The sequence below is a fragment of the Saccoglossus kowalevskii genome, chromosome 7, assembly GCF_978046115.1.
Source record: "Saccoglossus kowalevskii chromosome 7, keSacKowa6.1, whole genome shotgun sequence".
In the NCBI taxonomy this organism is placed as follows: domain Eukaryota; kingdom Metazoa; phylum Hemichordata; class Enteropneusta; family Harrimaniidae; genus Saccoglossus; species Saccoglossus kowalevskii.
The window spans coordinates 18,227,273-18,240,790 of NC_140647.1; the positions used below are offsets into that span (position 1 = coordinate 18,227,273).

Below are 13,518 nucleotides of genomic sequence, written 5' to 3' on the forward strand. Positions count from 1 at the left end.
CATATAGAATGTGAAATTACATGTATGGTACTTGGCTGTTGTGTAAACATGCACATAGAATGTGAAATTATATGTATGGCTCTTGGCTGTTGTGTAAACGTACACATAGAATGTGAAATTACATGTATGGTACTTGGCTGTTGTGTAAACATGCACATAGAATGTGAAATTACATGTATGGCGCTTGGCTGTTGTGTAAACATACATATAGAATGTGAAATTACATGTATGGTACTTGGCTGTTGTGTAAACATGCACATAGAATGTGAAATTACATGTATGGCTCTTGACTGTTGTGTAAACATACATATAGAATGTGAAATTACATGTATGGTACTTGGCTGTTGTGTAAACATGCACATAGAATGTGAAATTATATGTATGGCTCTTGGCTGTTGTGTAAACGTACACATAGAATGTGAAATTACATGTATGGTACTTGGCTGTTGTGTAAACGTACACATAGAATATGAAATTACATGTATGGCTCTTGGCTGTTGTGTAAACGTACACATAGAATGTGAAATTACATGTATGGTACTTGGCTGTTGTGTAAACGTACACATAGAATATGAAATTACATGTATGGCTCTTGGCTGTTGTGTAAACGTACAAATAGAATGTGAAATTACATGTATGGTACTTGGCTGTTGTGTAAACATACACATAGAATGTGAAATTACATGTATGGTACTTGGCTCTTGTGTAAACGTACACATAGAATGTGAAATTACATGTATGGTACTTGGCTGTTATGTAAACGTACACATAGAATATAAAATTACATGTATGGTACTTGGCTGTTGTGTAAACGTACACATAGAATATGAAATTACATGTATGGTACTTGGCTGTTGTGTAAACATGCACAGAATGTGAAATTACATGTATGGTACTTGGCTGTTGTGTAAACGTACACATAGAATGTGAAATTACATGTATGGTACTTGGCTGTTGTGTAAACGTACATATAGAATGTGAAATTACATGTATGGTACTTGGCTGTTGTGTAAACATGCACAGAATGTGAAATTACATGTATGGTACTTGGCTGTTGTGTAAACATACACATAGACTGTGAAATTACATGTATGGTACTTGGCTGTTGTGTACACATACACATAGAATGTGAAATTACATGTATGTCACTTGGCTGTTGTGTAAACATGCACAGAATGTGAAATTACATGTATGGTACTTGGCTGTTGTGTAAACATACACATAGACTGTGAAATTACATGTATGGTACTTGGCTGTTGTGTACACATACACATAGAATGTGAAATTACATGTATGTCACTTGGCTGTTGTGTAAACATGCACAGAATGTGAAATTACATGTATGGTACTTGGCTGTTGTGTAAACGTACACATATAATGTGAAATTACATGTATGGCACATGGCTGTTGTGTAAATGTATTGATAAAATGTGAAACTTTCAACAAGATATTCTTATGTGTAGATAGTAATTATTTCCATGAAGTTTTGCTGTTTTACTAAATTCTAATGGGATCTCCTGAAAAAGAAACAAATAATATTGGTCTGGCTTGAAAATGCACCCATTCTTCTTAAGTAAACGCCGATACAATAGTGGAAATACCAGCTTCTCCCACCACAGTTTTTCCAATGTGTATGAAATATTTGCTATCATAACTCAAACTTCAGTCTAAGTTATTTTAGCGCAACTGAAGACTTCTCGACAGGGATATCGCAATTAGAAGACAATGCCCGTACAATAGATTGGAACAATGATGACTCATAATGTTATATATCTGGCTTTAGAGGACTGCCATATTTGTTCCATAGTTCCAAGGCCTTGTTGACTACCATATCAGTATTATCAGGTGGAATCTAAAAAACAACCAGACATGAACGGAATATTAAATAATAATCTAGCCAAGTTAAGCTATGGCGTGATACAACACACGAAATTCTATTAGTTTAAATTTGAAATTGATGCGAGTTTTCCAAGAATGTCTAAAGCGAAATAATGAAAATTATTATAAAGGTGGTAAGTATCAAACCAAATTAAAAACTATAGTTATGATGCAGAATGAACAAACAAAAAACAGTTGATCGATATGCAAATTAGCTAAGTCATATGCAGAGCTTGATTTTAAAAAAGTAGGTCTGATGTTCAGTAGAGAAGTATCAAGTTGTATGCCAGTCAGCCAGCGAGATAATGGTGAAACAGACAGACAGACGGACAGAAAGACAGACAGACAGACCCTCCTGAGTGTGCAAAGTTAATAAAAATGCAATCTAGTACATACATTTTGTAACACAATATGATGGGAAATACTACATGTAGTGATGAGAGCCCAATCAGATTAAAATGCCATGTCGGCATAGGCTCCAATTCAATTTTTTGTTTGCCTTACTTTTTTTACAATGTTTATATAGAACTTACCATTTCAAAAAACTTAAGGACTTCATCTGGTGATTTCTTATTTAATATTGATCTTTTGAATGTAACAAGCAGTGACAGTGCAGTAAATATTAATATTGCACTGGAACCACCAATCATTTTATCCCATATTCTGTTGGACAAAGCAGATTTATCAGATTTAATAGATTTGTCAGCGAGGTAAAGGCTCATGTAGGGTTTATAATGATGCCTAAACTGTGGAGATTATTTTAACAGCCCAGTCAAGTTCAGGTCAAATTATTTTATGAGTTTAATCATCCAAGAAAAATCAAAATAGACAAACTACAATACACAAGCACCACTAATAAACAAGAATTAACGAAGTGGTCACGCTATGCAGTAGAAATTAATCACGGGGTTGATCATAAAAATTAAGAGTGCAAGATAATACTGTGCAAATTTAAAATTTTTGTTTTCACTTATGTTTTAGCTTTTTTTCGTGATTATAATGATGCTGATTTTTTTCAATTATGCGTACCCAGAGTAGTATTTGTTTTAAGCCAGACTGAAACAAATTTTATTCATAATTTTTTTTTTGACCTAGCTTTTATACATGAATGCAGAAACTTCAACAACAAAAATATTGCAAAAATTGAAGCAGACGATTTTGCATTTTGCAAGAATCTCATAAATGCAGAATTTTCAACAACAAAAATAATGCAAAAATTGAAGCAGACGATTTTGCATTTTGCAAGAATCTCATAAATGCAGAAACTTCAAAAAAAAATATTGCAAAAATTGAAGCAGACGATTTTGCATTTTGCAAGAATCTCATAAATGCAGAATTTTCAACAACAAAAATAATGCAAAAATTGAAGCAGACGATTTTGCATTTTGCAAGAATCTCATAAATGCAGAAACTTCAACAACAAAAATAATGCAAAAATTGAAGCAGACGATTTTGCATTTTGCAAGAATCTCATAAATGCAGAATTTTCAACAACAAAAATAATGCAAAAATTGAAGCAGACGATTTTGCATTTTGCAAGAATCTCATAAATGCAGAAACTTCAAAAAAAAATATTGCAAAAATTGAAGCAGACGATTTTGCATTTTGCAAGAATCTCATAAATGCAGAAACTTCAAAAAAAAATATTGCAAAAATTGAAGCAGACTGGACGATTTTGTATTTTGCGAGAATCTCATAAATGCAGAAACTTCAAAAAAAATTATTGCAAAAATTGGAGCAGACGATTTTGCATTTTGCAAGAATCTCATAAATGCAGAAACTTTAAAAAAAAATAATGCAAAAATTGAAGCAGACGATTTTGCATTTTGCAAGAATCTCATAAATGCAGAAACTTCAACAACAAAAATAATGCAAAAATTGAAGCAGACGATTTTGCATTTTGCAAGAATCTCATAAATGCAGAATCTTCCAAAAAAAAATAATGCAAAAATTGAAGCAGACGATTTTGCATTTTGCAAGAATCTCATAAATGCAGAAACTTCAACAACAAAAATAATGCAAAAATTGAAGCAGACGATTTTGCATTTTGCAAGAATCTCATAAATGCAGAAACTTCAACAACAAAAATAATGCAAAAATTGAAGCAGACGATTTTGCATTTTGCAAGAATCTCATAAATGCAGAATCTACCAAAAAAAAATAATGCAAAAATTGAAGCAGACGATTTTGCATTTTGCAAGAATCTCATAAATGCAGAAACTTCAACAACAAAAATAATGCAAAAATTGAAGCAGACGATTTTGCATTTTGCAAGAATCTCATAAATGCAGAAACTTAAAAAAAAAATATTGCAAAAATTGAAGCAGACTGGACGATTTTGTATTTTGCGAGAATCTCATAAATGCAGAAACTTCAAAAAAAATTATTGCAAAAATTGGAGCAGACGATTTTGCATTTTGCAAGAATCTCATAAATGCAGAAACTTTAAAAAAAAAAAAATATTGCAAAAATTGAAGCAGACGATTTTGTATTTTGCGAGAATCTCATAAATGCAGAAACTTAAAAAAAAAAATATTGCAAAAATTGAAGCAGACGATTTTGTATTTTGCAAGAATCTCATAAATGCAGAAACTTAAAAAAAATATAGCTGCATAGCAGCGATGACGGGTTTCGAGCCTGCGTGGCTCATGACAAATTGCACTTGCTCGATGTGATTATTTGACGAACGTTTCATGTCTAGAATGCAAGATAGCAGACAAATTACACAACATATGGATTTGATTTCACAGGAATATGATAAACTTAATGCAAGGACAAATAGTTCATGAGTTATAGAACTTTTTCTCTTTTACTAAATCCAAGATGGCTGCCAAAGGAAGCCATTTTTAAAAATCTACTTCAGTAACTTTGTAGAGCTATCAACAGAGATACTATATGCTAAATTGCTTTTCAAACAAGCAAGCAGTTTTTAACAAGATATTTTTTTGAGGTTTTTTGAATTTTTGTGATAAATTCAACATGGCCGCCAAAACCACTTGAATCATGGGAAATATTTCCATGAACACATAATCATCTCATTGAGCGGATGTTGTATGCCAAGTTTTGTTTAAATCTGGCAAATCGTTCATAAGTTATAGTGTACTTTCACTTTTTACTAAATCCAAGATGGCTGCCAAAGGAAGCCATTTTTCAAAAATCTGCTTCAGTCACTTTGTGAAGCTATCAACAGAGATGCTATATGCCGAATTGTTTTTCAAACAAGCAAGCAGTTTTTTAGAAGATAATTTTTTGAGTTTTTTGGCATTTTTGTTATAAATTCAACATGGCCGCCAAAACCACTTGAATCATGGGAAATATATTTATGAACACATAATCATCTTATTGAAGGGATGTTGTATGCCAACTTTGGTTTAAATCTGGCAAATTGTTCATGAGTTATAGCGTACTTTCACTTTTTACTAAATCCAAGATGGCTGCCAAAGGAAGCCATTTTTCAAAAATCTGCTTCAGTCACTTTGTGAAGCTATCAACAGAGATACTATATGCCGAATTGTTTTTCAAACAAGCAAGCAGTTTTTAAGAAGATAATTTTTTGAGTTTTTTGGCATTTTTGTGATAAATTCAACATGGCCGCCAAAACCACTTGAATCATGGGAAATATTTTTATGAACACATAATCATCTTATTGAAGGGATGTTGTATGCCAACTTTGGTTTAAATCTGGCAAATTGTTCATGAGTTATAGCGTACTTTCACTTTTTTTTAAATCCAAGATGGCTGCCAAAGGAAGCCATTTTTCAAAAATCTGCTTCAGTCACTTTGTAGAGCTATGGCCATAGGTGCTGCAAAGCAAATGTATAATCACATGAATGAGCCATTTTTGAGAAGAAGATTTTAAAAGTTTTTTGTCAATTTTCGGAAAATCCAATATGGCGGCCAATGTCACATGACCGCTAAAGATTTTATTGCTGATATTTGCTAGACATGAGCCAATGATGCCACACAAAAAAACCGGAAGTTCCTAGACCCCCAGAAAGTGGTGCAATTGAGCACTTCCGGTTTGTCTTCTACCTAAGATGGCGGCCAGGTCATGTGGCCTACATAGCTGGTTTTGGGGTATGCACCACAACTCATGGCCCTTTATCAGCATGCAAAATAGCAAATCAATCGCAGCATTATTTTTAAAGTTACAGTGCTTTAAAAAACGGTGGAAAAATAATAAGAATAATAATAATAAACATAGCAATTACAAAAGGGTTTCCGACCCATAGGGCTCGAAACCCTAAATATTGCAAAAATTGAAGCAGACGATTTTCATTTTGCTAGAATCTCATAAATGCAGAAACTTAAAAAAAATATTGCAAAAATTGAAGCAGTCGATTTTGCTAGAATCTCATAAATGCAGAAACGTAAAAAAAAAAATATTGCAAAAATTGAAGCAGACGATTTTGTTAGAGTCTCATAAATGCAGAAACTTAAAAAAAAAATGTTGCAAAAATTTAAGCAGACGATTCTGCATTTTGCAAGAATCTCATAGCCACAAACATCAATGATTTTTTATCTGCACCCCCTACCTAAAAATTACAAAATGCAATCTGTAAGATGTGAATGTTCAATGAACAGATTTTTTTTTATACGTTGCCTGATACTAGTATTTCTTTTCCACAATCACACCTTAAGTTTATAATGGTCAACCCCTTAGTTTGGAAAACAAAACTGCAAATTTATTTTAAATTGTCAAATACCCATGTAAATAAATATGTACACTTTTCCATAGGACTAAAGTAACACACTAGGTACGACAGTAATTTCTGTCCAAGCCAAGACACAAACAAATTTGCCAGAAATGCTAGGGTTTAAACATACACATCAAGAGTGCTCTGGTTTACCCTCATCTCTGATAGCAATGTTATTTTTGTTATCAGCTGAGCTTTGTTTCTGGACAGATATTGAAATTGCCAACTTTGTTCAATGTTCAAGTGAGGCAATAAGGCATTCAGCAAAAAATGACACAACAAACCAATTCCCTTCATTTTTTATAAATATTTTAACATTTCAATGACAGTTGAATCCTACTACCAATCAACAAGTGCAATACACAACAAAAGCATAAACGTCCATGTTCATTCCTAAAATCGTTGACACATCCACAGTTAGTGAGCAACAGAAAATGGGAGAGACTGGTCTCCCAGTGTGAGGTGAATAAAACAATCAATTGCAAAAAAAACACAAATGCTGGTTGGTTATAATTTTTAATTATTGTATCTGTTTTTGCTCTTCCATGTTCACACTGTACTTTTTCCCCTGTTACAGGCACATTGTTACTTCCAAACAGGAAAGCTAATCTGTTCCGTGCCACAACCATAACTGCCTCACACAATCCAATCACAGTAAGATTCAAGTGAAATGATTACCTTTCCAGCCCAGGCACTGGTAGCACGTTACAAAACCCCTGCTGAAACCATGATTTATATGGCAATTTATTCAATAAGTTGTTCTCTGATAAATATGTATACAATGAGGAATCTTCTTTCTTCAGAAAAAATTCAAATTTTTCATTCTGTAGAAAACGTGTATAAGTTTAGGGGTAGATGCCAATTTGTCATAAAAAAAATATTTTTTCGAAACAAAAATGTTCAAAAACAATTCAACCTCAAAAATATATACCAAATATATACATATGAACTAACACTGAAAACAATAAAATTGGTGTTCTAAATAACTAATGTCACTTTCAAACTCTTGTTTGTTTGCATCGAACGCAGAAGTAATGCACCTTGTGACGTAAATAAAATTCCGCCACAGAAAGAAAACACAGCGCATAATCAATTTTCATTGTTAAGTAATACTACAAGCAGAAAAAAACATGTTTGATAAGATAACCACAAGAATACCAGAAAGTGTGGACTTAGGCAGTACAGGATCGCATCAACTATCGCTACGTGCCAGTTGGTTTGATTACTGTACTGACTTCTTGCAAAGCATCTTTAACCTTTTCATTTGTTCTTGCCTAAATTTTTCTGCACTTTTTTTCAAATATTCTTCTGGAAACAAACCCTAATTTTGGAGCTAACAGACAAAATTTTAGTCAATTTTCAGTTTTTACTAAAAAAAATTGGCTATTTTTATTCCAATCTTCTGAAGGAAAGTACAGACTATAAACATGACTATTAAGGTTAAGTTTGCTTAGAAATGTGCATACACCCAAACCACTGCAAGATGACAAATAATACATTTCAAAACATGTGGTAGTGCCTAAATAAAACACCCCAACACAATGTGCAAAAAGCAAATACTTACTAATTTAGGAATGACTTCCTGGTACTTTTCAAAAAGTTTATGAAATCTAACGCTCAACCAATACACGTCCACTTCTTCTTCAATAATGTCACTCATACAGGTGCATATTGACTCAAAAGAATCATAATGTGGCACTGAATACTAGAAATAGAGAACAGAATAATTCAAAAATCAATAAATTGTTTACAATAGATTGATGATAATTTTCTCTGTACATGTATTCACTTTAAATATAGTGAAAGGACGGCAAGGACGCGAACAACTTGTTTGGTGTTGGGGTTCTGGTAGTGGTTCTTTAACAAAGTGAATTTGGTGACTTAAGTGTTTTTGTAGGCCTGTAGAAATCGCACCTGATTCATGTATGTATCATAGTAAACTATATGTTGCATCTAACAACAAATCACATTTTAGCTCAATCCGTTGTGACCATGCATCCACACAACAATCCTTGGTTTAAAACTAGGGTGTTGCTGCTCAAGAAAATGTCCCATTTTAAGACAGAGACAGTTATTGAAAAATCTCAATATTTTGTAGCGGTGAAAATTTCTGAGCGCTGGTGACTATCGCAAAATTTCGTCTTCACATGAATACCATAAAATCCTAAAATTTCTAGCAGTGAAACGGTTTACAGTAATTTTTTTCCCAATATTCACATACACTACCTCCAGGCTGTCCTCTAATGGTAATTCCCCCTCTTCTAATTGGTACATTTGTAAATGAATTTTCTGGATATCCATGGCTGGTGTGACTTGTCTCATAATAATCAAAGCTTGATGTGAATTGTGATACTGCTCATATCGTTGTTTCGTCACAAATGTATGGATAGTCTGATGAAGAGGCAAAATACCTACGGGGAAAATAGATAAAAACGTAATGATAAATTTTGTGAATATAATTTGACCGGGCACCAGTCGGGTTGTGGATCGAGATATTGGATAACTTAACTTTCAATATTATTTATTATTATACATCCGTCACCATAATGCCATAAGTTACAGTGTTATTTTCATCCTACCATATTAGGAAATGCGAATTCAAAATATGGAATGTCTGTGATTATGTGCGTAAGCATCCTCTTATAATAAAAACAAACATGGCTGCCACCAGGGTGTGACCGGACTCCACACAGAGAATTTCACTGATTTTGTTCTAAACATTTTGAATTTCAGCATTCCCATGGTGTAAGGAAAAGACGTATAATAATAATAAGGGTATTGCGAGGATACACTCAGACAGTACACAGTTGCATATTGCCTCTGTACTGTCTTTGTTCATACTTTGAGGTATCCTCGTAATAACCTCATATTATTATCACTTTAATTCAGGCAATGCCCATATACAAATAACTAATATAAGAAGAAATAAACAACATCTCCTTCACAATGTTGAGATACTGAAACGTGATTAATATATCACTATTTTGAACACATGACAAAATATGACTGATACTATTTCTAGTCATTCAGAGAAGTTAAAATACATCTTGTGCAACTTAACGGTAAAATAATTCACATTAGCAAACTAGAATAACAATTGTTGTTATAAGCAATACAGACTATTTAAATCATCTATTAAAATATGACCATTAGGCCAGATTTTTTTTTTCTTATTTCTCGAGTTTTTATAAGTCAATTTGTTTGAGGAGGGCAGAAAAAAAATATAATTAATTCTTTTTTTCCATTAGATTTGTGTGATTCTCAAAGAATTCTAAGTAAGATCATTGATCGGAGAGAAGAAATGAAATAAAACTTCATTCCATGTACAACATGGTTGGCAATGTCGCCAATTGTGGCACAATTTTCAACATTAATGAAGGATTTCTCATGAAAACTCCCATGAAAATGCAACTTGGATTTGTTAGGCTGCGGGCGAAAAAAAAAATGAACATAACATTTTATTTTTTCTAGCAATTTTTGCACTCACAAGTCGACGGGCGCGAGAAATTACGCTGAAATAAAATTTTATTTTTATTTCATTTTCGGCTCCTGTTCATTCAGCGGGTTCGCGAAACAAGGGATAATAAAAGTCTGGCCTAAGCGTGGACAATACATAAAAAAAGACAGCATTAAAAAGGCAGCATTTGATTTCCAAAAAAAGTGACTAAATTTAGAAGATAACCGGTTACCACAGTTAATATTTACCTGTACTTACCTAATATAACTTTCCATACAAATGGTCTGTACAAAGATGGAACAGGAAAACGCTGACAAAATGTGCTTAGTTTATCAAGATCTGATTAAACAAAAGACATTAGAATATTGATTAATAATATCAATATTTATGATTACTTTTTTTACATATTTTTAGAATTTTTTCAAATAAAATTGTGGTTATATTCAAATATTTTCTGATGTATTTATAATATACATAGCGACTAGAAGATTTGGTTTCTTATAATAATACATTATGTGAACAATTTCAAAAAACATTCACTGAAACGCCATCTTGAAAATAAAAACAAGCAGCCTATCGGCTGAGATAGCCCAGCTGTTAGCAATGCACATTTCAATTAAAGAACAGAAGATATCATTAGAAAATGAACAATATGCATAGTATCAATGCAATGGGACTTGCTGTTTTCAACAAGAATTCAAAAATATCATTTTTCACCGTAAATGATTGTGGTTTTTAAGAAGAAAATATCACTTTTTACCAAAAATATTCACCAAAATTAGAAAATTAAAGATATCATCATGAAATGAACAAATCTGAGAGAGGCCCACATGTACACATGTAGTACCTATATATGTAACATCAAAGCAATTGGACTTGCGGTTTTTAACAAGAAGTCGAAAATATCACTTTTTACCAAAAATGACAAAAATATTCACCAAAATTAGAGAATTGAAGATATGATCATGAAATGAACAAATCTGAGAGAGGTCTACCCAAGGTACATATACACCAAATATCAAAGCATTCAGGCTTGTAGTTTTCAAGAAGAAGTCGAATAAGTAAAACATTGACACGGACGACGGACGACGGACGCAGGACGACGACGGACAAAGTCGAAAGCGGAGCTAAAAATGCATTAAACTAAATGAAAGAAATATTAGTATGGTAACCATTTTGATTCACAGTCAATTCGTCCCAATTCACATTCGTCCCAACACATTCGTCCCACAAGTCGATTCGTCCCAATTCACATTCGTCTCACAAGTCGATTCGTCCCAATTCACATTCGTACCACAAGTCGATTCGTCCCAATTCACATTCGTCCCATTTCACATTCGTCCCAATTCACATTCGTCCATTTTTTTTATATTTTTGGTCAGCGTTACGATCTTGAGCAGGGTCAATTTCTATGCCAACTGTTACTGACACGCTAACTAATAACTCTATGTTGCGTGTGCGGTGTATTTGTATTTATTAACTAATAACTTGTACGTTGCATGTACGATGTATTTGTATTTATTAACTAATAACGTGTACGTTGCATGTACGATGTATTTGTATTTATTAACTAATAACTCTACGTTGCATGTAAGGTGTGTTTGTATTTATTTATTAACTAATAACTTGTACGTTGCATGTACGGTGTATTTGTATTTATTAACTAATAACTCTACGTTGCGTGTACGGTGTATTTGTTTATAACGTCGGCAAAAACAAAATGGCGCAACGAACAGTTACGCATGCCAGTGCATGACGTGTACGTGAACAGTTCGTTGTTTGGATGTGTTTGTGTTTATTTGGCGAGTTAGTAGTGGGCTAACCTTAAATCTGACGAATCGACTTGTGGGACGAATCGACTTTGGGACGAATCAACTTGTGGGACGAATCGACTTTGGGACGAATTAACTTGTGGGACGAATCGACTTGAGACGAATCGACTTGTGGGACGAATAGACTTGGGACGAATGTGATTTGGGACGAATCGACCGTCCCCCATTTTCCCTCCATTCAATCATGACGTCATGGTCAACCTCCTGCTCATGCAACCATGCCGTTATGATAAATTATACATTTTATTTACATGTACGTAAATTACCTCATCACCAATACTTGCCAAGAACGGAAAAAAACTAACCTAAGGGATCTTCTTTAAGTAAAATTTCTAAAGATCTTTTTTCTTCAACTCCTTTAAAACCGACTTTCTCGTAATAATGTGAGCGGAAGTTTCTCTCGTCGTTGTTGTATGACATGACAACGTCGTAGATACCCGCTCTGGCCTCGAGGGAGCACTGTTTATGTTACTAATCGTTTGGTAATGATGCTGGACGGTATTGATGAAACACAGTGACTGGACGTCTATGGCGTGAGCGGCTGACTGAGTGGATTGTCCTCGGCCCCACCACAACGATCATTTTTTACATCTCGGTGTTATCGGCATTGCTGCCCGTCTGTCGTTTGTCACTTAGCATGTTTGTCAACACAATACGATGAGCTGTAAAAACCACTCAGAATTATTCAAGGGTATACAACAAGTCTAAGACATTGAACTGGAACAAAGACTTATAGTTATCCAGATAGGAAAGCAGTAGGAAAACCGTGATAGTCACGTGTTTTGATCAGGTGACGATTGTAGGGTCAAATAAGTGTCAGAGAACGTTACTCCAGAGGGCGGGCCAGTGCATACGTGTGCGTAAATATACTGGTAGTGCATACTGCAGTGATTGGAAAATACAATAATCCATGTTGTAAACGGAGGGATCAAAGGGTTAACAACATTGGTTTGCCTAATGCAATGTGCTTCCGGGGTTAATCATTTGAAATCATGGGGCGATGGAAAACCAGTACAATATTTTTTTCATGGTATCTAATCTGCACAGTATTTTTCTTGAATGTAACAATCTTTCTTTTCTACAACACCTCGCGTGCATTTTGTTTGCTCAGTTTGCTTAACCTAACATACAGTTACGGGCAACCTAGATTTTAATATGCATTTGTACATATAAAGACATTGATGTGAATTTATTTAATTATCAAGCCCATGTAATAGTACGACAGTGCGATATATAATAAAAGCATTGTAGAAAATTACGTTATAATGACGTTTAAAAACACTTCTATGTCATGTTTTTAGATCGTTTTCATAAAATACGTAAGTAACTATAATTTTAAACGTCCTAATGACGTTTTTTTAAACCGTATAAAAATAATGTTTTTATTTGATAACGCTATAACTAGGTTTTCAATCAGCAGCTGTGTACCTCATATGGAACACGTGAAATAATAGGTCCAAACCACTCTCAAAATGAGAAAATATTATTGTTTTGATGATCCAATGTTTGCATTTATGTAATTATTGACGTCATTCAACAAATGTATACACACTGTACTTTGTGGGAATGCGCCACCAGGCTGTACGTTTAAAGCGGGGAGTCGTCACCCGCGCATGCGTCAGATAGCCATAGCGTGTCATTGTTTACAAACAAG

General features: G+C 33.8%; 1 protein-coding gene across 1 annotated transcript; it reads right to left on the reverse strand.

Annotated features, from left to right (window-relative positions):
- Positions 1 to 1,470: 1,470 nt before the first annotated feature.
- On the reverse strand, positions 1,471 to 12,658 carry LOC102805150 (TBC1 domain family member 7-like). The gene is made up of 7 exons (XM_006814027.3): positions 12,170 to 12,658; positions 10,291 to 10,371; positions 8,802 to 8,986; positions 8,140 to 8,280; positions 7,254 to 7,399; positions 2,412 to 2,541; positions 1,471 to 1,852 (listed from the first exon to the last, which is right to left on the reverse strand). Exons 1-7 carry the CDS (start codon positions 12,282 to 12,284, stop codon positions 1,766 to 1,768), a joined length of 885 nt encoding a protein of 294 aa, XP_006814090.1. The 5' UTR covers positions 12,285 to 12,658; the 3' UTR covers positions 1,471 to 1,765.
- Positions 12,659 to 13,518: the final 860 nt, after the last annotated feature.

Bases quoted from the DNA above. Each gene is read 5' to 3' on its own strand.
- LOC102805150 (XM_006814027.3), bottom strand. From the start codon at position 12,284: ATGTCATACAACAACGACGAGAGAAACTTCCGCTCACATTATTACGAG. The intron at 8,281-8,801 runs GTAGTGTATGTG...CTCTATTTCTAG, and splicing joins CATTAGAGGACAGCCTGGAG to TATTCAGTGCCACATTATGA. The intron at 1,853-2,411 runs GTAAGTTCTATA...GTTGTTTTTTAG, and splicing joins TCCTTAAGTTTTTTGAAATG to ATTCCACCTGATAATACTGA.